Source organism: Suncus etruscus, chromosome 6, assembly GCF_024139225.1.
Source record: "Suncus etruscus isolate mSunEtr1 chromosome 6, mSunEtr1.pri.cur, whole genome shotgun sequence".
Lineage (NCBI taxonomy): Eukaryota > Metazoa > Chordata > Mammalia > Eulipotyphla > Soricidae > Suncus > Suncus etruscus.
In genome coordinates, this window is record NC_064853.1 from 32,327,752 (window position 1) to 32,352,005 (window position 24,254).

A 24,254-nucleotide genomic window follows, 5' to 3' on the forward strand; every position below is an offset into this window, starting at 1 on the left:
AACTAAAACATTAATTACATTCAGGTTCTTTGATTGTGGAAAGCCCATATTTAATCCCAGCATCACATTGTTCTCCAAGCACCTCTGTGAGCAACCTTGGGATAATGTGTCTGGGAATCCTCTTGGACCACTTGTTATAGTCCTAAACCCAAAACCAAAACAACAAAAACCAAACAACCCCCCAATATTAAATATAGTGGTGATTTTGGACAATGATAGCTGCTGTCACCAGGTGGCAGCACATGACTAGTTGCCACAATGATACAGGGGAAAAAAAAAAGGCGTGTGTGTGTGTGTGTGTGTGTGTGTGTGTGTGTGTGTGTGTGTGTGTGTGACATTTACGTTCACATGCTTGGCTTTTCTCCCCCACTCAGTAATACGCAGGACTTAGTCTCGGCTCTGCTCAGATGGCAGGGATCAAACCGAGTTGATCACATGCAAGGTGTCTTACCTACAATACTAACTCTTCAGTCCTATCCCAACTCACATTCTTATTTTTTTGGTGGGGCCACACCTGGCTATGCATAGGGCTTACTCTTGTGGACTTGGGGTACCATATGGAGTGTGGGGAATTGAACCTGGGTGAGCTGTGTGCAAGTGCCTAGCCAGAATTCTGTACTATTTCTCTGCCTCGCCACATTCTTATATATTACATATCTTTCTAAGTATTATTTCCACCAACAATATACACTAGCTATTACAATTCTACTCATCTTTCAGATCCTTCCAATAGGAGGTTAATTCTAAAGATTGGAGTACTGGTGCTTGGGGGCCTATCCTGCACTGTTTCTTTTTATGCTCTTCCTCTGAATATTCTACTAGTCCTATTTTTCTTAGGCATAAAATTATGAGCTCCTTGAGGTATATTAAGTATAGTGTGAGAAAATATGTTGAATATCTAAATAGAACATTATCCAGCAATTTCAAAATCCTGTTTTCAAGCCAACTCATGTTTTCTCCTCCAATAACTTTCACCCACTTGAATCCCTTATGGAGATTAATTATTCCCCCAGCCATTTAAGAGCTGTAGAATAGTAAGAATAGCAAATGGCAGTGCTATTTTATTCCTCTCTTAAGTCCCAGATAATCAGTTGTTTCCCCACTATCTGAGACCCCAAAGGATTGCAATCTTCATAGATGACTTCCTTATCTTTTACTTAGATGTACTTTTTCCAATCCTAAACTGTAAGTTTATTCACTTAGCAATCATTGCGCCTCAGATAAACCTCATTGGTTATTCAGTTTAGGATCCTAAACTCAAATTTTCAGTTGATTTGATCGCTTGTCAATCTCTTCTATGTCCAACACTTAAATTTATTTCAACTTTGCCGCCCCTCACTCTGGAAGAAGCTTTGGTGACTGACAGGCTTCTCCCTCAGGTGTATTTTTTCCCCTCCTCTTCGGTTCCGCCTTTCCTGCACAGTGCCTCTTCTGTTTTGACCTCTACTTCCTCGCGATTGGCTTTCCTAGACCCGCCTCGTTGGCGCCTGAGGCTCCTGATTGGCTAGCCGGGACGCCCGTTGTACCCGCCCTCAGGGACCACGTGGCATCCTCCGCGCTGATTGGACAATCCCGGTAGCTCGCCTTGAGGGATCGACAACCGATTGGCCGCTCGGAGGGAGTTTGAGGAAGGGGGCGTGTCCCAGTGACGCCACGCCCACCCCCTGCCGGCGCGCCGAGGCTGTGGCGTTTCTGTGGCTCGGGGCAGGGGAAGCCTCGGGCGCAGAAGCTGGCGGCGGCTCCTCGGCCTCGACTTCTCCCGGCCCCGGCTTCGCGGGCCATGGCTGTCGTCTTCGCCTCGCCCTCCGCCGCTGCCAGCCTCGCGGAGTTGCCGGCTTCCGCGCGCGGGACCCCCACCGCCTCGGCGGGCTAAGGGCGCTGCCGGACGACTATGCTCGCGCGCTCAGCCCCGCTCCGGCTGCCCCGTCCCGCCGCAGGTAAACGCCGGGAGAGCGCGTGGGACCCCTCGCACCTCGGCTCTGCAGCGATTGCACCCCCTTTCCCACGCATACACCCCCCTTCTCTCAGGGACGCCCCTCGAGCCCTTCACCTTTCCTCCTTCACTTTCCTCTGGTGAGGTTTCGGAAAGGAAAGGCCGAAGCTGTCCAAGGTTTTGCACTGGCTCCTGGAGGCCCGCGGGAGTCCCTGCAGGCTGCTGGGAAGCAGGAGCTTCGGGACGGATCCTCTTCTGGTCTTGCAGGAAGCATGGCAAGTGGTGACAGCAGAAAGCCTGGGTCGGGTAGGCAGGACAAGTGCTAATCCCACCCCATCTGCTGGTCCTCGACCCAGGTCACGGATCCCTCAGAAGTTCCTGCTCTCTCTCTCTCTCTCTCTCTCTCTCTCTCTCTCTCTCTCTCTCTCTCTCTCTCTCTCTCTCTCTCTCTCTCTCTCTCTCTCGTCTCTCTCGTCTCTCTCGTCTCTCTCTCTCTCTCTCTCTCTCTCTCTCTCTCTCTCTCTCTCTCGTCTCTCTCGTCTCTCTCGTCTCTCTCTCTCTCGTCTCTCAGGGACTTTGGACATTTATTTCCTCCTCGCTTTCTGAGACTTCCCGCCCTGAGAGAGTCGGCTTGCCCTTCAGTCCCGCATTCACTACCCTGCAGATTCTTCATAGGAAAACACCTCCTCTCTCTTCTCTCCCCCACATAACGCCCTGGGTCACCTCTCCTGTCTCCTGTCAACTCGCTCAACATCGCCTGGATCTCTCCTTCCTTCCCTCCCTCCGCCTTTCACGCTTAGCTTGGCGCTAAGCCACTATTCCCGTTTAGCTAGCAAGGAAATCTAGGTTAGGTGGAAGACACACACACACACACACAACCCCAAATCACCTCCGACACACACACACACATATACATACACACACATACTACCCCAAATCACCTCCTTTCCGTTTATACCTCTGGAGGTGAGGTGAAGGAAAGAAAGCCCAAATCAATAAAAGAGTTTGGGCTTTATTCTGGAGGCCTGCGGGAGTCCCTGGAGGCTGCTGGTAAGCAGGAGTTTCGGAATTGATTCTCTACAGATCTTGCAGGAAGCATGGAAAGTGGTGACAGCAGAAAGCCTAGGTAGGCAGGAAATGTGCTAATTCTAGGCAGATTGCAGAATGAACTGGAACAGCGGAGGAAACGAAACAGGGATTGTCAGGCTAGTCCACGAGATTTCATAAGAGCTGCGAGAATTAATGGGACTTTTTTGTGCCTTGCCTGATGGGATTTCCGAATGGTGTGCATTGAAATAAGAACACACAGGCTTTGCTTGAATGCATTCCCCCTCCCCAATTTTGCTGCCCACCACTGCAAATAAAAGAAGAAATAAAAAAAATTGGGAAGGCAAGTGAGATAGTTCAGAGGGACTGAGTATATGCTTTGCATGCAGGAGCTAGGTGAGTCCAAGCACCACATGTTCCCCACATGTAGGGAGTGACCTCCCAGTCCACAGTTAATAGTCCTTGAGCACTTCTGGGTGTGACCGAATTTCCCCTGGTACCTTCACCTTCTCACTCAGACCCATAGGAATATAAGGCAACTTAGAGGGAAGTTATAGTAAACCTGGAACAGATTCAATTTGAGGTGTTTTGTGCCCGGAGAGATAGCACAGCGGTGTTTGCCTTGCAAGCAGCCGATCCAGGACCAAAGGTGGTTGGTTCGAATCCCGGTGTCCCATATGGTCCCCCGTGCCTGCCAGGAGCTATTTCTGAGCAGATAGCCAGGAGTAACCCCTGAGCACTGCCGGGTGTGGCCCAAAAACCAAATAAAATAAAATAAAATAAAATTTGAGGTGTTTTGGGACAGTTGAAAATTTGCATCTGAAATTGAAAGTTTAGAACTGGATACATAAAATATTTAAGGATCAACAGAGAATATGTGGGAGATATTTGAAGACTTGGTAAGGTATAATAATGGTGAAGGAAGGGAGGAAAAGGGGCCAGAGTGGTAGCACAGAAGTAGGGCATTTGCTTTGCACATACATGGCTGACCCAGGACAGCTGCGAGTTCGATCCCAGGCATCCTGTAAGGTCCCCTTGGTCAAGAGTGATTTCTGAGCACAGAGCCAGGAGTAACCTCTGACACCATTGGGTGTGGCCCCCAAAAACAAAAACAAAAAAACAAAAAGGAAGGGAGGAAAAGGGGTCTGAAACAGACGAAATATTATTGTTTGAAGGGTAAATCTTTGAGAAATATTTAAGGAGTAGACAAGGACTAGAACAGAATGGCATTGTAATAGTAGTAAAAGAAAATAAGACATTTCAGGCCAGAGTGATAGTACAGCAGGTAGGTTGCTTGCCTTGTACACAGCTGACCCAGCTGGGGTGCCTTAGGCATCCCCAGGAGTAATTCCTGAATGCAGAGCCAGGAGCAACCTCTAAGCATTGTCTGTGTGGCACAATAAAAAAGTACAAAAAAAGAAAATGAGACTTTTAAGAAGGAAAAGCAGGTGCTAGAGAATTAGGATAAGGATTGGGAAGAAGCTACTAAATTTAGCAATTATAAGATCATTTGTGTCTTTCAAAAGACACTTTTTCTTTTGTGGAGCTTTTGGGCCACATCTAGTAATACTTAGGGCTTGCTCCTGACTGCTCAGGGATCACTTGCAGTGGCGATTTCAGATCCAGCTGGGGTCAGCTGTGTGCAAGGCACACAGCTTCAAGAAACACTTTATATGATGGTGGCAATGATCGAATCATGATTTAGTGAGGAGTAAAAGAGAAGCAGTAAAATTTTGCTTTCAGCAGGCATAGTTGTAGAAAGAGATGATAGTGAAACTGTATTAAGATTATATTTATTACCAGGTCTCATAATATCATAAAGATGCTTCCTATATAGCAACAGCCTTGTGTTTTATTTATTTTTTATTTTTTTATTTTTTTTAGGTTTTTGGGCTACACCCGGCAGTGCTCAGGGGTTACTCCTTGCTGTCTGCTCAGAAATAGCTCCTGGCAGGCACGGGGGACCATATGGGACACCGGGATTCGAACCAACCACCTTTGGTCCTGGATCGGCTGTTTGCAGGGCAAACACCGCTGTGCTATCTCTCCGGGCCCACAGCCTTGTGTTTTAAGTAACTCTTTTATAGTTGGAAATACTGTATCATAGTATTACAGTTGGAATACTGTATCATCAAGAATTTGCTTCATCAAAATTTATAACCTTTTTTCTTTTTTATTTATTTATTTATTTTTTTTTGGGTCACACCCGGCAGTGCTCAAGGGTTATTCCTGGCTCCAGGCTCAGAAATTGCTCCTGGCAGGCACGAGGGACCATATGGGGTGCCGGGATTCGAACCAATGACCTCCTGCATGAAAGGCAAATGCCTTACCTCCATGCTATCTCTCCAGCCCTTATAACCTTTTTTCTACATGAGCATATGTATGGTTTCCTTCCTTCTTTCCTCTCCCTCCTCTCTCTCTCTCTCTCTCTCTCTCTCTCTCTCTCTCTCTCTCTCTCTCTCTCTCTCTCTCTCTCCCCTCCCTCCTTCCCTCTCTCTCCCCCCCTCCCTTTCTCTCTCCCTCCCTCTCTCCCACACACACCTGACAACACTCAGGGGTCACTCCTGGTTTTGCGCTCAGAAATCAACCCTGGTAGGCTCAGGGGGATCATTTAGGATGTTGGGTATGGAATTTGTGTCAGCCACTTGCAAGGCAGACACACTACCCGTTCTGCTATTGCTCTGGTCCCCTTTCTTGTTTCTTTCCCTTTGAGAAAAAAATTTCCCTAGAAATATTATGAGCACTTGAGGCTGGATGGATAGTTCAGTGGGTAAGGCACTTACCTTGTATGCTCCCAACCCAGACTCAAACCTGACACCCCCAACTGGTCTCCTGCACAATGCCAGGAATTATTGCTGAGTGCAGAGCCAGGAATATGTTCTGAGGGCAGCCAGGTGTGGCTCCCAAATCTCACAATATTATGAGTATTCTTTTCTCCTGGGTGGGGATCACAGACTAATGCATGGGGCTTAATCCTGATTCTGTACTCAGGGATCATTCCTGGTGTGCTTACAGTATTTTATGCATTGCTGGGAATAGAACTGGGGGCTGCATATATGGTAAGTGCCCTAACACCTGTGCTATCTCTCTGGTCCCTATCATGAGCATTTTATTTTATTTTATTTTATTTTGGAAGGGTTAAACCCAGTGGCGCTGGGCTTTGCAAGGCAAATGCCCTACCTGCTGTGCTATCCTTTAGCCCTCAGCATTTTATTCTTTAACCCCAAAGGATAGCTGTGAAGAGGAATAATACTATTATGGAAATAACTGAGTTTGGCAAAGACATTGTTTATTTATGAGGTGGAGGCATGGGTCACACTTAGAGGAGCTTAGGGCTTATTCCTTGCTCTGTACTCAGGGGGCCATATGTGGACAAGGACTAGGGAGGGATCAGTTGTGTTCAAGGCGAGCATCTTATGCTTGTATTATTTCTCTGTTTCTGACCTTTTTCTTTTTCTTTTTTGTTTTTTTGGGCTACACCAGGATCTGCTCAAAAATTACGCCTGACAGGCTTGGGGGTCCATATGGGTTGCTGGGTTGGCCACATGTAAGGCAAATGCCTTACAAACTGTGCTATCGCTTTGGCCCCCCACCTTATTTTCTTTTTTTGTTTTTGTTTTTGGGTGACACCCAACAGTGCTTAGGGGTTACACCTGGCTCTATGCTCAGAAATTGCTCCTGGCAGGCTCAGGAGACCATATGGGATGCCGGGATTTTAATCACCGTTCTTCTGCATGCAAGGCAAATACCCTACCTCCATGCTATCTCTCCCGCCCAACCACCTTCTTTTCTTTTCTTTTTCTTTTTTCTTTTTTTCCTTTGGTTTTTGGGTCACACCCGGCAGTACTCAGGGGTTACTCCTGACTCTATGCTCAGAAATTGTTCCTGGCAGGCTCGATAACCATATGGGATGCCGGAATTTGAACCACTGTCCTTCTGCATGCAAGACAAATGCCCAACCTCCATGCTATCTCTCTGGCCCACCATCTTATTTTTTTATTTTATTTTATTTTTTTTGGTTTTTGGGTCACACCTGGCAGCGCACAGGGCTTACTCCTGGCTCCATGCTCAGAAATTGCTCCTGGCAGGCACAGGGGACCATATGGGACACCAGGATTCGAACCGATGACCTTCTGCAGGAAAGGCAAACACACCTTACCTCCATGCCCCTCCATCTTTTTTTTTTTTTTTTGGTTTTTGGGCCACACCCAGTAACGCTCAGGGGTTACTCCTGGCTATGTGCTCAGAAGTTGCTCCTGGCTTGGGGGACCATATGGGACACCGGGGGATCGAACCGCGGTCCGTCCAAGGTTAGCGCAGGCAAGGCAGGCACCTTACCTTTAGCGCCACCGCCCGGCCCCATCTTTTTTTCTTGATGTGATCAACTATCTGAAATTTTTTTTTGGTTTCAAACCCTGTGTGCTTACGGGTTAATCCTGGTTCTGCACTCAGGAATTACTCCTGGCAGGGTTTGGAGGACCATATTGGATGATGGGGATTGAACCTAGGTTGGCCATGTGCCTAAAAACTGTAGTATCTCTCCAACCCTTTGCAAATACTAAAAAATTTTCTGGAGAGCTATTTAAATTCTTTTGTCTCTCTGGACCACCCCATTTTTAATTAATTAATTAATTAATTAATTTAATTTTTGGGTCAGACCCAGTGGTGCTCAGGGGTTACTCCTGGCTTTTCACTCAGAAATTGCCCTAGGCAGGCTTGGGGATCATACGGAATGTTGGAGATTGAATTTAGGTCCATCCTGGGTGGGCTGCGTGTAAGGCAAATGCCCTACCACTGTGCTGTCTGTCTGGCTCCCTATTTTTTATTTTATTTTTGGTATTTGGGTCACACCCAGCTTAGGGGTTACTCTTGGTTCTGTGCTCAGAAACTGCTCCTGGCAGGCTCAGGGGACCATATAGGATGCCAGAAATTGAACCCTGGTCTATCCCGGGTTGGCCGCATGCAAGGCAAATGTTCCTCTGCTGTGCTATAGCTCTGGTCCCACCCCATTCTTTTAAAAAAATATTTATTTTGGGGCCGGGCGGTGGCGCTAGAGGTAAGGTGCCTGCCTTGCCTGCGCTAGCCTTGGATGGACCGCGGTTCGATCCCCCGGCGTCCCATATGGTCCCCCAAGCCAGGAGCGACTTCTGAGTGCATAGCCAGGAGTAACCCCTGAGCATCACCGGGTGTGGCCCCCCCCCAAAAAAAAATATTTATTTTGTGCACTGGGTTTACTCCTGGCTCTGCACTCAGGGATCACTCCTGATGCTATCTGGGTACCATATTGCATCGGGGACTCAGGGATCAAATATGACTAAGGCAAGCACTTTACTCTTTGTACTCATTCTAGCCCCATTCTTTATTTTATTTTATTTTTATTTTTTTCATTGAAACCTAATTTTTTTTCCTGGGTTGGTTGCCTTACACATTTTAGATCCTCAGGTCCCAGGTACTAGTGTCTGAGTACCTGGATTATACACCCATATTTGAAGTGATCCCTGGTAGTGCTGTATGGGGACTGTATGTGGTATGTTACCAGGGATTCAAACTGGTATTGACAGAAACAAAGGGAAGTGCCTTACCCCTGTAATATCTCTCTAGCTATTATTTAACTAGGACCTAATTGTTGTATGCTTTAGTAGCTTCCAGTTTAAATATCAGAAGCAATTTTGTAGGGGGCCAGAGTGATAGCAGAGTGGTAGGGCATTTGTTTTGCATGAGGCTGACCTGGAATGGGCCCCCGGTTAGATCCTCGGCATCCCATATGGTCCCCCATGCCTGCCAGGATTGATTTCAGAGCACAGAGCCAGGAGTAATCCCTGAGCGCTGCTAGGTGTGGCCCCCAAGCACAAAAAAAGCAGTTTTGTAATGAAGACCATTGAATATGTGTCATTTTTTACCTGTGTGTAAGGATGTTTATGGGGTAAATTGCAAAACATGCTGAAAATCAAAGGATATATGCATTTTATTTTATTTTATTATTATTTTTGTTTGTTTTTGGGTCACACCTGGCTGCTCTCAGGGGTTACTCCTGGCTCTATGCTCAGAAATCGCCCCTGGCAGGCTCGGGGGATCATGTGGGATGCTGGGACTCGAACCACCATCCCGCATGCAAGGCAAAAGCACTACCTCCATGCTATTTCTCCAGCCCCTATGCATTTTATTTTAATTTATTATATATATATATAATTTTTTTTCTTTTTGGGCCACACCCTGTGATGCTCAGGGATTACTCCTGGCTATGTGCTCAGAAATTGTTCCTGTCTCCAAGGACCACATGGGTCACCAGGGAATCAAACCATGGTTTGCCCTAGATTGGCTGCATGCAAGACAAACACCCTACTACTGTGTTATCTCTCCAGTCCCTTTTTCTTGGGGAGGGGGCCACACCCAGCGATGCTCAGGGGTTACTCCTGGCTCTGTGCTCAGAAATCGCTCCTGGCAGGCACGGGGAACCATATGGAATGCCCGGATTCGAACCACTGTTTGTCCTGGATTGGCTGTGTTCAAGGCCTTACTGCTATGCTATCCCTCCGGCCCCTATTTTATATTTTATTTGTTCTGCTAGGAATCAAACCTAAAACTTCATAATTTTCTACCCCAGGATTTAAGCATTTTAAGCTATAAAATTTATTGCTAAAGTATTTTCTTTGACAGGGAGTTGTTCAATATTATGTGTATCTTATATGCAGCTTGCTGTATGCCAGGCACATTACGGTGCTTGCATATATCAACTTATGTAATTTTCTTTTTCTTTTTCTTTTTTTTTTTTTTTGGTTTTTGGGCCACAACAAGTGATGCTCCGGGGTTACTCCTGGCTATGCGCTCAGAAATTGCTCCTAGCTTGGGGGACCATCTGGGATGCTGGGAATCAAACCGTTGTTTGTCCTAGGTTAGCTGCATGCAGGATGGACGCCCTACCACTGGCACCACCGCTCTGGCCCCTGTAATTTTTTTGTTTGTTTTTGGGCCACTCCTGGCGGCGCTCAGGGGTTACTTTCTGGCTCTGTGCTCAAAAATAGCTCCTGGCAGGCTCGGAGGATGGGATGCTGGGGTTTGATCCCGGGCTTGTCCTGGGTCAGCCGCATGCAAGGCAAATGCCCTACCTCTGTGCTACCACTCTGGTCCCACCTTATGTAATTTTAATGACATATTTTTGGGGCTAGAGATAAAGTTCCAAAACTTTATTAAAGGTCATGCTTTACATGCATGAGAACTGGGCTTGATTCCTAGCAACATAAAAATGTACATACAAACAATAGCATCTCTTTGAAGATAAGTACTATTATCTCCAATTCTCAGATGAATAAGGTTTTTTTTTTTTTTTTTTTGGGTTACACCCGGCAGCGCTCAGGGGTTACTCTTGGCTCTACATTCAGAAATAGCTCCTGTCAGGCTTGGGGGACCATATGGGATGCCAGGATTCGAACCACCATCCTTCTGCATGCAAGGCAAACGCCTTGCCTCCATGCTATCTCTTTGGCCCCAAGTTTTTGTTTGTTTTTATGCTACATCTGGTAGTATATAGGGCTTACTCCTGCCTCTGTGTTTAGGAATCACTCCTGACAATACTTAGAGGACAGTATATGGGGCCAGGGATCAAATCCTGGTTGACTGCATACAAGACAAACTACTTTGTTCACTGTACTCTCTAGCCTATCAGCGGAATTTTTTTTCTACTTTGGGGTCACCCCTAGCATCTCTCCATGACTCTGTGCTCAGGAATTATTCTTGGTGGTACTCGGGGAATGAAATGGGATGCAGGGATTGAACATGGATCAGCTTGTGCCCCTACTCATTGTAATATCACTCTGGCCTTAGATGAATTTGAAGAGAAGAGAGTTTGCCAAATTACAGAGCTACTGGCAAAAAATTTAAACTAAGCAATCTAACTTAGGATCAGTGTTGCTAATATGATGCTTTGCTGTGATTAATTATTGTTTTATTTGTTTGTATTTTTGTTTTGTTTTGTTTTTGGGTCACACCTGGCAGCACTCCGGGATAACTCCTGTCATTAGGCTCCAAAATCGGCTCGGGGGACCATATGGGATGCCGGGATTCGAATCACCGTCCTGCATGCAAGGCAAATATCCTACCTCCATGCTATCTCTCCGGTCCCTGTTTTTAATTTTTTGTTAGTTTGTTTTGAGCCACACCCAGTGGTACTCAGGAGTTACTCCTTGCTCTGCACACAGAAATTACTCCTGGAAGGCTCTGGGGACCATATGGGATGCCGGGATTTGAACCATCGTCCTTCTGTATGCAAGGCAAATGCCCTACTGCTATGCTATCTCTCCGGCCCTTCAATTTTATTTCATTTTATTTTGTTTTTGGTTTTGGGGTCACAGCAGCGCTCAAGGATTACTCTGGCTCTATGCTCAGAAATCGCTCCTGGTAGGCTCGGGGGACCATATGGGATGTCCGGATTTGAACCACCATCCTTCTGCATGCAAGGCAAATGCCTTACCTCATTACTATCTCTCAAGCCTCTTTTTTTTTTTTTTTTTTTTAACAAGGTTTCACACTGTATCCATAGAGACTGAACCACACACATTCCCACCAGCAGTAAAGGAGGGTTCATTTTCCACCTCCACCACCACTGGCTTCTGGACTTTTTTCTTTTGAGGTGGGCACACCCAGCATGCTCAGGGCTTCTGGTTCTGTACTCAGGGTCCATTCTTTTTGTTTGTTTATTGTTTTTGGTCACACCCAGTGACACTCAGAGGTTATTTTTGGTTCTGCCCTCAGAAATTACTCCTGGCAAACTTGGGTGACTATATGGGGTTCTGGGGATGTAACCTGGGTTGGCTATATGCAAGGCAAGTGCTCTCCCCACTGTGTTATTGCTCTGGCCCACTCTCCCTGTTTTTGATTGGTTTGTTTTGTTAAATTTCTTTGTTTTTGGGCCACATCTGGCAGCGCTCAGAGATTACTCCTGGCTCTGTGCTCAGAAATTGTTCCTGGCAGGTTTGGGGGACCACATGGGATGCCATGAATCGAACCTAGGACCAACCAAGGTCGGCTGTATGCAAGGCAAACACCCTTCCACTGTGTTATCTCTTCAGCCCTTGCTTAGTTGAATTTTGTGAGTGCTTTACATTCTTGAATATTAGCTTTTGTCAAATGTGTGGTCTGAGAATATTTTATCCCATTCAATAGAATGTCTTTTTTTTTCCTTTTTTCTTCTTCTTCATTTTTTGGGACATACCTGACATTTCTCTGAATTTACATGGGTTTCTGTATTTAGGGATCACTCCTGGTGGGGCTTTAGAGGACCATATAGGGTGCTGGAGATTTAACCTATGTCTACCAGATGTAAAACACCTGTCTTGGGCCCGGAGAGATAGCATGGTGGTGTTTGCCTTGCAAGCAGCTGATCCAGGACCAAAGGTGGTTGGTTTGAATCCTTGTGTCTTATATGGTCCCCCGTGCCTGCCAGGAGCTATTTCTGAGCAGACAGCCAGGAGTAACCCCTGAGCACCGCTGGGTGTGGCCCAAAAACCAAAAAAAAAAAAACAAAAAAACCAAAAACAAAAACAAAAACAAAAAACCACCTGTCTTATCCACTGAACTATCTCTCTGACATCTAACACATATTAGTATTTTTTGTGTGTGTGTGGTTTTTGGGTCACACCCGGCAGTGCTCAGGGGTTATTCCTGGCTCCATGTTTAGAAATTGCTCCTGGCAGGTACGGGGAACCATATGGGATGCCGGGATTCGAACTGATGACCTCCTGCATGAAAGGCAAATGCCTACCTCCATGCTATCTCTCTGGCCCCACATATTAGTTTCTTACTTCATGACTAAAACTTCCCAATCTTTGAGTTTTTAGTTTAAGATGCAAATACCCCTTGGACTAAAAATGGTAGTAAAAAATTTAAGAATAAAAATATAAAGTAAGACTTGATTCGCACGTGGAGAGAGTATTTGTTTGTTAAATTATATTCAGATTATTTTGCCTAAACATACTATATAACTGTTATATTGGTGATAGATTTCCCCCCACAATTTGGGCATGCTTGGCTTTGCACAGGGCAAGGGAAATGCTCTCCCTGTCCCCTAGATTTTTTTTCAAACTCTTGTTTTTCTTCTTCTTTTGGTTTTGGGGCCTACCTGGTGGTACTCAGGACCATTTCCACTAAACCCAGCTTGATGGATTTTTTTCAGTAATGATTGGGAGACGATATGGTACTAAAGCTCAAACCAGGGCCTCTGTTTTCTTTTTTTTTGTTTTTTGTTTTTTTTTTTTTTGTTTTTGGGTTATACCCGGCAGCGCTCAGCGGTTACTCCTGGCTCTGTGCTCAGAAGTAGCTCCTGGCAGGCTTGGGGACTGTATGGGATCCTGGGATTTGAACTGGGATCCGTTCTATGTTGGCTGCATGCAAGGTAAATGCCTTATTGCTGTGCTATTACTCCAGCCCTAGGGCCTCGGTTTTCAAAGAATGCGATTTACACATTAAGCTATCTCTGTGACCTCTAAGTTTGTTTCTTTTGGAAGGTTTGTTTTGGGGCCAGAGCAGGGATGATTTCTGAGCGCATAGCCAGGAGTAACCCCTGAGTGTCAGTGGGTGTGACTCCCCCCCAAAAAAAAACCTCAAACAACAGCAACAAACCAAATTCTTTTATTAGTTTTGCAGCAAAAACTCTCACTTATAAAATGTATTATCCTTGGTTCATTGTATTTTTGGTTTTTGGCCCTACCTGGCTGCTCTCAGAGGCTAGTCCTAGCTCTGTGCTCAGAAATTGCCCCTGGCAGGCTCAGGGGACCATATGGGATGCCAGGGATCTAATTGGTTCATTCTAGCCTGGCCACGTGCAAGACAAACACCCTACCGCTGAGCTATCGCTCCCACCTCATCTTATTCTTTTTTTTTTTTTTTTTTTTTTTTTTTTTTGGTTTTTGGGCCACACCCGGTAACGCTCAGGGGTTACTCCTGGCTATGCGCTCAGAAGTTGCTCCTGGCTTGGGGGACCATATGGGACACCGGGGGATCGAACCGTGGTCCATCCAAGGCTAGCGCAGGGAAGGCAGGCACCTTACCTTTAGCGCCACCGCCCGGCCCCTCATCGTATTCTTAAATACAAGAAGCTATCTTTCTTTTATATATTTTAACTTTTAGCTGAAAACATTTTAAAAACATTTGGGCAATGCTCAGGGCTTCACTCCTGGCTCTGCACTCAGGAATCACTCAGGAATCACTCCTGGTGGGCTTGGGATAAAGGAGTCCTGATAGACCTCGTGCAAGGCAAGCACCTTACCTACTGTACACTTGCTTTGGCCCCAAATATAGCTTTTAAATCTTTGCCTTTTAATTAACTAATTAATTGACTAATTGCTTTCTCTGTAAAAGGAATCTTTGGATTGGAGAGATGGTAAAGAGGCTATAGTTATGGTTATAACTACCTTTCATGCAGCTGTGACCACACCATGGCTCAAATGCACCCATAGATCATAGAACCAGGAGTGACCCCTGAGATGGCAAGGTAGTAAATAAAAGCAACGTGATCTTTTTCTTTTTTTTGTTTTGTTTTGTTTTGTTTTGTTTTGTTTTGTGTTTTGGACCATACCCAGTGGAGCTCAGATTACTCCTGGCTCTGTGCTCAGAAATTATACCTGCCAGTGCTCAGGGGACCATATAAGATGCTAGGGATGAACTCAGGTTAGCTGTGTGCAAGGCAAATGCCCTACTTGCTGTGCTATCGCTCCACACCCAAGCAACATGTTTTCTTTTTTATTTTTGGGCCACACTCAGCAGTGCTCAGGGATTATTTCTGGCTCTTTGTTCAGTAATTGCTCCTAGCGCGTGCGCGCCGCGCGCACACACACACACACACACACACACACACACACACACACACACACACACACACACACACACACGAAAAGGCCAGAGTGATGGTGCAAGTGGTAAGGCGTTTGACTTGCACATGACTAACCTAGGACGGATTGTGGTTTGATCCCCCATATGGTCCCCCAAGCCAGGAGCGATTTCTGAGCGCATAGCCAGGAGTAACCCCTGGATGTCACCAGGTGTGGCCCAAAAACCTAAAAAAAAAAAAATTTCTCCTGGCAGGCTGCCCGGAATCAAAACCGGGCCTGTTCTGGGTCAGCCGCATGCAAGGTAAATGCCCTACTGCTATGCTATCTCTCTGGCTCCTAACATAATGTTTTCTAAAAATAAATTTGTTTTGGTTACACCTAACTATGCTCAGGGACTGCTACTCATTTTGTTCTTGGGTGTGGCTCTTAGGGACCATGTGATACTGGAGATCAAATACAGGTCTACCATATGCAAAGCATAACTCAGACCTTTGAATATCTAGCCTGAGCATGAAAAACCCTATCAGGATTTTTTTTAAAGATTAAAGTAATTAAAATATGTTTTGATCTTAAAAAATTCTTATATGGTTAAGGTGATAGTTCAGATAGTAAGATCATATGCCTAGTAGATATTTTCTTTTTTTTTCTTTCTTTTTTTTTGTTTTTGTTTTTTGGGTCACACCCGGCTGTGCTCAGGGGTTATTCCTGGCTGTCTGCTCAGAAATAGCTCCTGGCAGGCACGGGGGACCATATGGGACACCGGGATTCGAACCAACCACCTTTGGTCCTGGATTGGATGCTTGCAAAGCAAACGCTGCTGTGCTATCTCTCCGGGTCCGATATTTTCATTTTTGTTTTGGTTTTGGGCCACACTCAGCAGTGCTTATGGGTTACTCCTGGTTCTCTCGTCCCATATGGGATGCCAGGTATAGAACCGAGGAGGGCCTTGTACAAAGCAAGCTTCCTACCTTCTGCACTATTGCTACAGCTCCAAGTCTCTGAGTTTGATCCCTGGAATTGTATACTAATTCACTAGTACTTCCAAATGTAGCCCTGGGGCACCCACTCTTGCCTCTGACACCACTGAGTGGCCCCTATACATATTTTAAACGTAATTTATGTTTTATTATGAGGATTAAACTCAGGGCCTCATGAATACAAGGTATGTGCTTTATTCACTGAACCTTTATATTCACATGGGACCTATACATTTTGGGGTTTTATTTTTTGTAGGTTAGTACATATCCCCAGCGGTGCTCAGAGGCTACTCCTAATTCTGTGCTCAGGAGGGAGCTCTTCTGGTGTTAGGTGGTCAATATACAATGCCAGGAGTTGAAGCTGGATGAGCAGTAAGCAGGGTAAATACCTGAATATCCTTTTCTATCTCTCCAGCCCCTTATAAATAAATAAAAATAACATAGTGATGAGTTTAGTTAGAGAAATAACTACATTTTGAACTGTCCTAATAATGAGAATGTATGAGGGAAATGGAGAGCCTGTTTAGAGTACAGGCCGGGGTCGGGTGGGGAGGAGGGAGACATGGGACATTGGTGATGGGAATGTTGCACTGGTGATGGGGGGTGTTCTTTACATGACTGTAACCCAAACACAATCATGTATGTAATCAAGGTGATTAAATAAAATATATATATTAAAAAAACATATTTGCCTCATACTGATTACTAGTAAGTTGATGTTTAGTAAATGATAGTGGTATACTCCTTTTGATTTTTAGAATGTAGCTATAATCTTTATTATGTTCAATTTGTCCTAAAAACTAATTATGAGGATAAGGAAGATAGTACAGCAGATAAGGGTGCTTACCATACACCCAGCTGACTTGAGGTTTGATCTCCAGCATCCCACATGGTCCCCACACCTGCCAGGAATGATCCCTGAGTTCAGAGTCAGGAGTAAGCTCTGAGCACTGTTGGGTGTGGCTCAAAATAATAAAGAAGGAAAACAAACAAAAACCAAAAGCCTGATTATGTGGACTTTATTTTGTTGTCATTGTTGTTTGGTTTTGGGTAACACCCAGTGGTGCTCAGGACTTACTCCTGACTCTCCTCTCACAGCACTCCTAGCACGGTTCAGGCGACCATATAGGCTGCTGGGGATTGAATTTAGGTTGACCACGTGCAAGGCAAGTACCCTACCTACTTTGCTATCTATTGCTCTGACCCCAAGACATGAAGTTTTTTAAATATGAAAATTATAAAATAGACTGTGAGAATATTTTTTGCATTATAATTTATCAATTGGCATATATGCTTATTAATGTTTTTAATGAAGTTCTTTTGTTTTCTTATTTAGTGTCAAACTGGAAGAGAAGTAAATTTCAGCCAAAAAATATGTGTGAAGTTTTTTCTTAAAAGAAGAAAAAGTTGTTAAAACTATGGATCGGAGCAAACGAAATTCAATTGCTGGATTTCCTCCACGAGTGGAGCGTCTGGAAGATTATGAAGGAGGTGGTGGAGGGGATGGGAACATGACCCAGGTGGAAAGAGATGAAACATCTTCGTATCGAGCTCTGATGAATGCCTTTTCTAGACTGACACGATTAGATGACTTCACATGTGAAAAAATAGGGTCTGGGTTCTTCTCTGAAGTGTTCAAGGTGAGTAAAACTTTAACTTTTCTTTTTTTTTTTTTTTTTTGGTTTTTGGGCCACACCCGGTAACGCTCAGGGGTTACTCCTGGCTATGTGCTCAGAAGTTGCTCCTGGCTTGGGGGACCATATGGGACACCGGGGGATCGAACCACGGTCCATCCAAGGCTAGCACAGGCAAGGCAGGCACCTTACCTTTAGCGCCACCGCCCGGCCCCAACTTTAACTTTTCTCATGTTGTTTTGCTGATATTAAATTTTGCTGTGACTGATAGTTGTGTTTAATAAGAACATGGGACTTGGCTAGACATTTTACTATTTATTATTTTTGTGTTTGTCATCGTGAAATTACATAGTTATTCCTGATTGTGTATAGGAATACAGTGTTTCAACACCAGTTTCTTTACTAGTGTCCGCTCCCCTCCACCAATGCCCCATATATTTCTTCAACTACCATTTGCCGCTAACCTACCATGCTGCCTCTACAAGAGGCACTTATTTTTGGGCTGGGGAAATTTGGGCCACACCTGGTGGAGCTCAGAAGCTACTCTTGGCTCTATGCCCAGTGATAACTGCTGGCAGGCTTTGGGACCATGTGAGATGCTGGGGATGGAACCTGGGTTGGTTGTGTGCAAGGCAAGTGCTTTACCCACTGTACTATCACTCCAGCCCCAGGAGAGGCAACTTTTAATTTTATTTATTTCTTGAGAAGCAGCTTTTATTTATTTTATTTATTTATTTTTGGGTTTTGGGCCATACCCTGTGTTACTCAGGAGTAACTCTTGGCTCTGTGCTCAGAAATCCGCTTCTGGCAGGCTTGGGAAACCACCTGGGATGCTTGAAATTGAACCCAGGTCTGTCCTGGATCGCCTTGTGCAAGACAAATACCCTACTGCTGTGCTATTTATCTCTCAACCTTCAAGTGGTTGTTTGGTTTTTTGTTTTGTTTTGGTTTTGGTTTTGGTTTTTGGGTCACACCCAGCAGCGCTCAGGGGTTACTCCTGTCTCTACGCTCAGAAATTGTTCCTGGCAGGCTGGGGGACCATATGGGATGCCGGGATTCGAACCATCGTCCTTCTGCATGTAAGGCAAACACCCTGCCTTCATGCTATCTCTCGGTCCCCTTAGAGGTTACTCCTGTCTCTACGCTCAGAAATCGCTCCTGGCAGGCTCGGAGGACCATATGGGATGCTGGGATTCAAACCACCATCCTTCTGCTTGCAAGAAAAAAACACCTTACCTCCATGCCATCTCTCTGGCCCATCACCACCTCTTCTTCTAGGTTAAAATACCTACCATAGATGTTGCCCCTCCCTGCCTTATCTCTCAGCCCCTGCTGAGAGTGCCATGTTTCCTACTGAAGATCAGTTGTCATGTTCTTTGTTTATCTTGTCTTTGGGCATTTGCTATTTCGTTTTGTTTTTGTTTTTTGGTTTTTGGGCCACATCGTGGTGCTCAGGGGTTACTCCTGGCTGTCTGCTCAGAAATAGCTCCTGGCAGGCACCGGGGACCATATGGGACACTGGGATTCGAACCAACCACCTTTGGTCCTGGATCGGCTGTTTGCAAGGCAAACACCGCTGTGCTATCTCTCCAGGCCCGGCATTTGCTATTTCAATATTATGTTTCTTTATATCCCACATATGAGAGAGAATTCTGTGGCAGTTTTGCTCCCTCTGACTAAATTCACTCAGCATGATTATACTATGTATTTTTGTTTGTTTGTTTGTATTTGTTTTTGGGCCACACCTGGTAACACTCAGGGGTTACTCCTGCTATGTGCTCAGAAATCGCTCTGGGCTTGGGGGACCATATAGGATTCTGGGGGATCGAACTGCAGCTCGTCCTAGTTTAGCTCGAGCAAGACAGACGCCTTATGCACTGTGCCACCACTCTGGCCCCTTTTGTTTGTTTTGTTATGTTTTTTGACCTCAGCTGACAGTTCTTGGGGGCTATTTGGGGTTTGTTGCTCTGGCATCATTCCCAGCAGTTCTTGAGAGACTATGTGATGCTGGGGATGAAATCCAGGTGCCTCTCACATGCACACTGTTCCTTTGTGCTATTGCCCTGGACTAAAACTATCATTTTGACCACATTTAAGTTCTGTGGCATTAAGTATAGTTATTCATGTTAAACATAATAACCATCACTATTCATTTTTAAAATCTTTTCATTATCTCAACATAAGCTCTATGTTCACAAAACACTACCTCTCCATTTGCCTCTTTTTTCCAGCTACATTCTTCTATATTTTTAGCTTTTCCTTTCTTTTTTCCTTTCTATTAATTTACTTATTTAGGTTTGTGTATGTGACTTGTTTTACTTACCACAATGTCCTCAGAGTTCATCTATATTGTAGCATCTGTCTGAATTTTATTTTATTATTATTATTTTTTTTTGTGGTTTTTGGGTTACACCTGGCAGTGCTCAGGGGTTATTCCTGGCTCCATGCTCAGAAATTGCTCCTGGCAGGCACGGGGGACCATATGGGACGCCGGGATTCGAACCGATGACCTCCTGCAAACGCTTTACCTTCATGCTATCTCTCCGGCCCCTGAATTTTATTTTTTTTTATTATTTTTATTTTTGGTTTTTGGGCCACACCTGGTGACATTCAGGGGTTACTCTTGGCTATGCGCTCAGAAATCGCTCCTGACTTGGGGGACCATATGGGTTATCGGGGGTTGAACTGTCGTCTGTCCTAAGCTAGTGCAGGCAAGGCAGATACTACTGCTTCGGCCCCTTGTCTGAATTTTATTACTATTTTTATGGATGGATGATATAGTGTTATACTTACGTGCTTTATTAATTCATCTATTGATGGATTTTTTTTTTTTTTTTTTTTTTTTTTTTTGGTTTTTGGGCCACACCCTGTGACGCTCAGGGGTTACTCCTGGCTATGCGCTCAGAACTTGCTCCTGGCTTCTTGGGGGACCATATGGGATGCCGGGGGATCGAACCGCGGTCCGTCCTAGGCTAGCGCAGGCAAGGCAGGCACCTTACCTCCAGCGCCACCGCCCGGCCCCTGTTTTGGTTTTTGTTTGGGCCACACTTGGCAGTGTTCAGAGGTTACCCCTGTTCTGTGTTCAGGAATCATTCCTGGCAGGCTAGGGGGAACATATGAAATGCCAGGGATCAAACCCAGGTCAGCCACATGTGCAAATGCTTTAATCACTGTGCTATTGCTCTGGCTCTGAGCTATTTGTTTCGTTTGGTGGGGGGGGGACTAGCTTCCAGCTTTTAGTTATTGTGACTAATGCTACTGTAGTACAAGAATCTGAGTCTATGTTTCAGTTCTTTCAAGTATTTATCTCTAAGTGAAATTGTTGGCAAAATAGTAATATAGTAATATTATGTTTACCATTATGATTTCTACTTTCTTTAAGTTTATTTTTATTTTTTATTTATTTTATTTTTGGACCCATAGCTGGCTGTATTCAGGACTTAACTCCAGGCTCTAAACTCAAGAATTACTTCTGGAGGATGGAGGGGAATAATACAGGGTAGAATGCTTGCCTTGCATGTGGCAGAACTGGGTTCAAACCATGGCATTCCATATGGTTCTCTGAACCTGCCAGTAATGATTCCTCAGCACAGAGCCAGGAAGTTACCTCTGAACAACACTGGGAGTGGCCTCAAAGGAAAATAAATTACTCTGGCAGTGTTCAGAGGACTATATATGCTGTTAGGGATCAAACCTGGATTGGCTTCCTACAAGTCAAGTGTCCTACCCTCTGTACTTTCTCTCTGGCTTCAGTTTTATTTTTATTTGTTTTTGTGATAACAGAGATTGAACCCAGGCTCTTACACATATAGGAAAGCTCTTGGGGCCAGAGCAATAGTACAGCAGATAGGGTTTTTGCTTTGTATTTAGCTGACCTGGGTTTAATCCTCAGTATCCTATATGGTCCCCCGAACCCACAAGGAGTGATTCCTGAGTGTAGAATCAGGCATTATCCATATGCACAGCTAAGTGTGGCTATACTCTAGATCTTTACTTATTATTTTTATGAGTTTGACTACTCTGTGTATCTCCTATCTTATTTTTTTTGGTTTCATGTAGTGTTGGATCAAACCTGGGCCTCACTAAAAAAAATGTACACTTGTCCATGGAGTGATCTCACTGGCCTTGTATTTTTTTTTTGTTGTTGTTGTTGTTGTTTGCTTGTTTCTGTTTTTTTGGTCACACCATGGCGCTGGGTGTGTGTGTGGAGGTTACTCCTGGCTCTGTCCTCAAAAATTGCCTCTGGCAGGCACAGGGGACCATATGGGATGCCGGGATCCGAACCACCATCCTTACCCGTTGTGCTATCTCTCTGGCCCCAAAAGTTAATTTTTAAAAAACTTTGATTGATTGGTATCTGGGCCACACCTAGCAGCTCTCAGGGGTTACTCTAGGCTCTGCACTCAGAAATTGCCCCTGGCAGGCTGGGGGACCATATGGGATGCGGAATCGAACTAGGTCCCTCCTGGGTCTGCTGCATGCAAGGCAAATGCCCTACCACTGTGCTATCTCTCCAGCCCAAAAAGTAGTTAATTTTATGGTTAGAAAATTATATTTGCAGTGTTGAATAACAGCCCTGGATGGGGCTGGATGGTGATGAGATGGATGGAGGGTGAGAGGCCTTTCTCCTCCAGCCCAGACCATGTGTCTGCAACCCTCTTCAGCAGGCGAGTCTGCAGGTTCAGGATAGCGGCAGGGAGAAAACTCACAGGCAGTCAGGCTTCAGGAGACATCAGCTTTATTCAGGCCCTGGCCAACATGTGTGGCCTATCATAACCTTTTTTGCTGGATTCATAATCAGTCCTGCATTCAACATGTTCCTTCTCCCTCCATCCTGCCAACTCTCACGCTGAATATTCCTCAATCTGTCCTCCAAATTCTCTTCCTGTCCCTGAGATAATCATCTTGATACCTCCCAAAGACCCCTCCCAGAAATGGACAGGTCTTACCCTCAGATAAGATGGGGATGGGGTGACATCTCCCCCTCTCTGAATATAAATGAAGGGTAATAAGCTTTTGTATTCCTGTCTTTCACCAGCCAAAGGTGGGAACCTTAATATTCCCATAGCAACAAAGTTCAAAGTGTAAAATTAACATAACAGCTTTTTAGTATGTTGAATAAGAGCCCTGGATGGCGTTGGATGGTGATGGGATGGATAGAGGGGCCTTTCTCTGCCAGCCCACGCCATGCAACCCCCTTCAGCCGGCAGGTCTGAGGATAGTGGGTCAGAAGCGAAGAAATGATCCACAGACAGGTTTCAGGAGACATCAGCTTTATTCAGGTCCTAGCCAACAGATGTGGGCTACAACAGATCATAACCTATTTAAGCATGCTCTCTTCAGTTTGCCCAGCATCCTAACTTTTCTCTGCCATGTTTCCTCCTCCTGCTCCTTCCTCTTTCATCTCCCCTTGAATACCCCAAATCCTTTTCCTGCCTCTGAAATAATCTTCTTGATACTTCCCAAAGACCCCTCCCAGAAATGGGCAGGTCTTACCCTCAGGTAAGATGGGGGGTGGGGTGATATCCCAAGACTGGAGCAATATGGGTTTTGTGCTGGCCTTGCATGCAGCCAATCCAATTTGGTTCCCAGTGCCCCGTATGGATCTTTGAGCTTCAAGGGTTACACACAGGGGCCAGAGCGATAGCATAGTGGTAAGGCATTTGCCTTGCATGTGGCCAACACAGGACAGAACCTGGTTTGAACCCTGGCATCCCATATGGTCCCCTGAGCCTGCCAGGAGCGATTTCTTTTCTTTCTTTCTTTCTTTTTTTTTTTGTTTTTTGTTTTTTGGGTCACACCTGGCAGGACTCAGGGGTTACTCCTGGATCTATGCTCAGAAATCACTCCTGGCAGGCTCAGGGGACCATATGGGATTCGAACCAATGACCTTCTGCATGAAAGGCAAACTCCTTACCTCCATGCTATCTCTCCGTCCCAGGAGTGATTTCTGAGCGTAGAGCCAGAAGTACCCCTGAGGACTTCTGGATGTGACCCAAAAACCAAAAAATAAAAAAATAAAAGAGTAAACCCTGGGCACAGCTAGGTGTGTCCCAAAAAAAACAAAACCAAGAAAATTATATACTTGGGAAAGAAAAAAAGTCTGTTTTTACATATCTGATAGACAGTTTCTTCTGATAAACCTTTGTACCAAAGCCAACCTGCCATACGTTTTTTTTTTTTTTTAAAGTAGAATTGTTTTTGTTTGGTTAGTTTTTTTTTTTTTTGGGGGTCACACCCATCAGTGCTCTGGGGCTACTCCTGGCTCTACGCTCAGAAATCTCTCCTGGTAGGCTCAGGGGACCATATGAGATGCTGGGATTAGAACCACCGCCCTTCTGCATGCAAGGCAAACACCTTACCTCCATGCTATCTCTCTGGCTCCTTGTTTGTTTTTTTGTCTTTGTTTTGGGGTCACAGCAGCTGGTGCTAAGATCTAGTCCCAATTTGGTGCTTGGTGGTGCTAGGCTGCTAGGAATTAAATTTAGGCCTCCTGCATGCAAATCATGTGCTCCAGCCTCTTGAACTTTCTCCCTCCCCAGCATTGTAAATAGAACTTTTAGTTTTGGTTTTGGACCACACCTGACAGTCTGAAGGCTTACTGCTGACTCTGAGCTCAGTTGACACACCTGGCTGGGATTCGAGAACCATATAGATATAAGGTTCTGGGGTTGGTCACTTGTAAGGCAAAAACCCATCTCACTGTATTATCTCTCCAAGTTATCTAAATAGAATTTTATTGGAAACTCCCATGCTTATTTTCTTTTTCTTTTTTTTTTTGGGGGGCAGGGCACACCTGGTGGTCCTAAGGTGTTATTTCTGGCTCTGTGTTCTGGGGACC

General features: G+C 45.1%; 1 protein-coding gene across 1 annotated transcript in view; it reads left to right on the forward strand.

Annotated features, from left to right (window-relative positions):
- The first annotated feature begins 1,685 nt into the window (after positions 1–1,685).
- TESK2 (testis associated actin remodelling kinase 2) overlaps positions 1,686–24,254 on the forward strand; it is a 138,924-nt gene continuing 116,355 nt past the window's right edge. The window contains exons 1-2 of the mRNA XM_049774780.1: positions 1,686–1,937; positions 17,116–17,419. Coding sequence (XP_049630737.1) covers positions 17,198–17,419 — 222 coding nt within the window. The 5' untranslated portion in view covers positions 1,686–1,937; positions 17,116–17,197. The remainder of the gene's footprint in view (positions 1,938–17,115; positions 17,420–24,254) is intronic.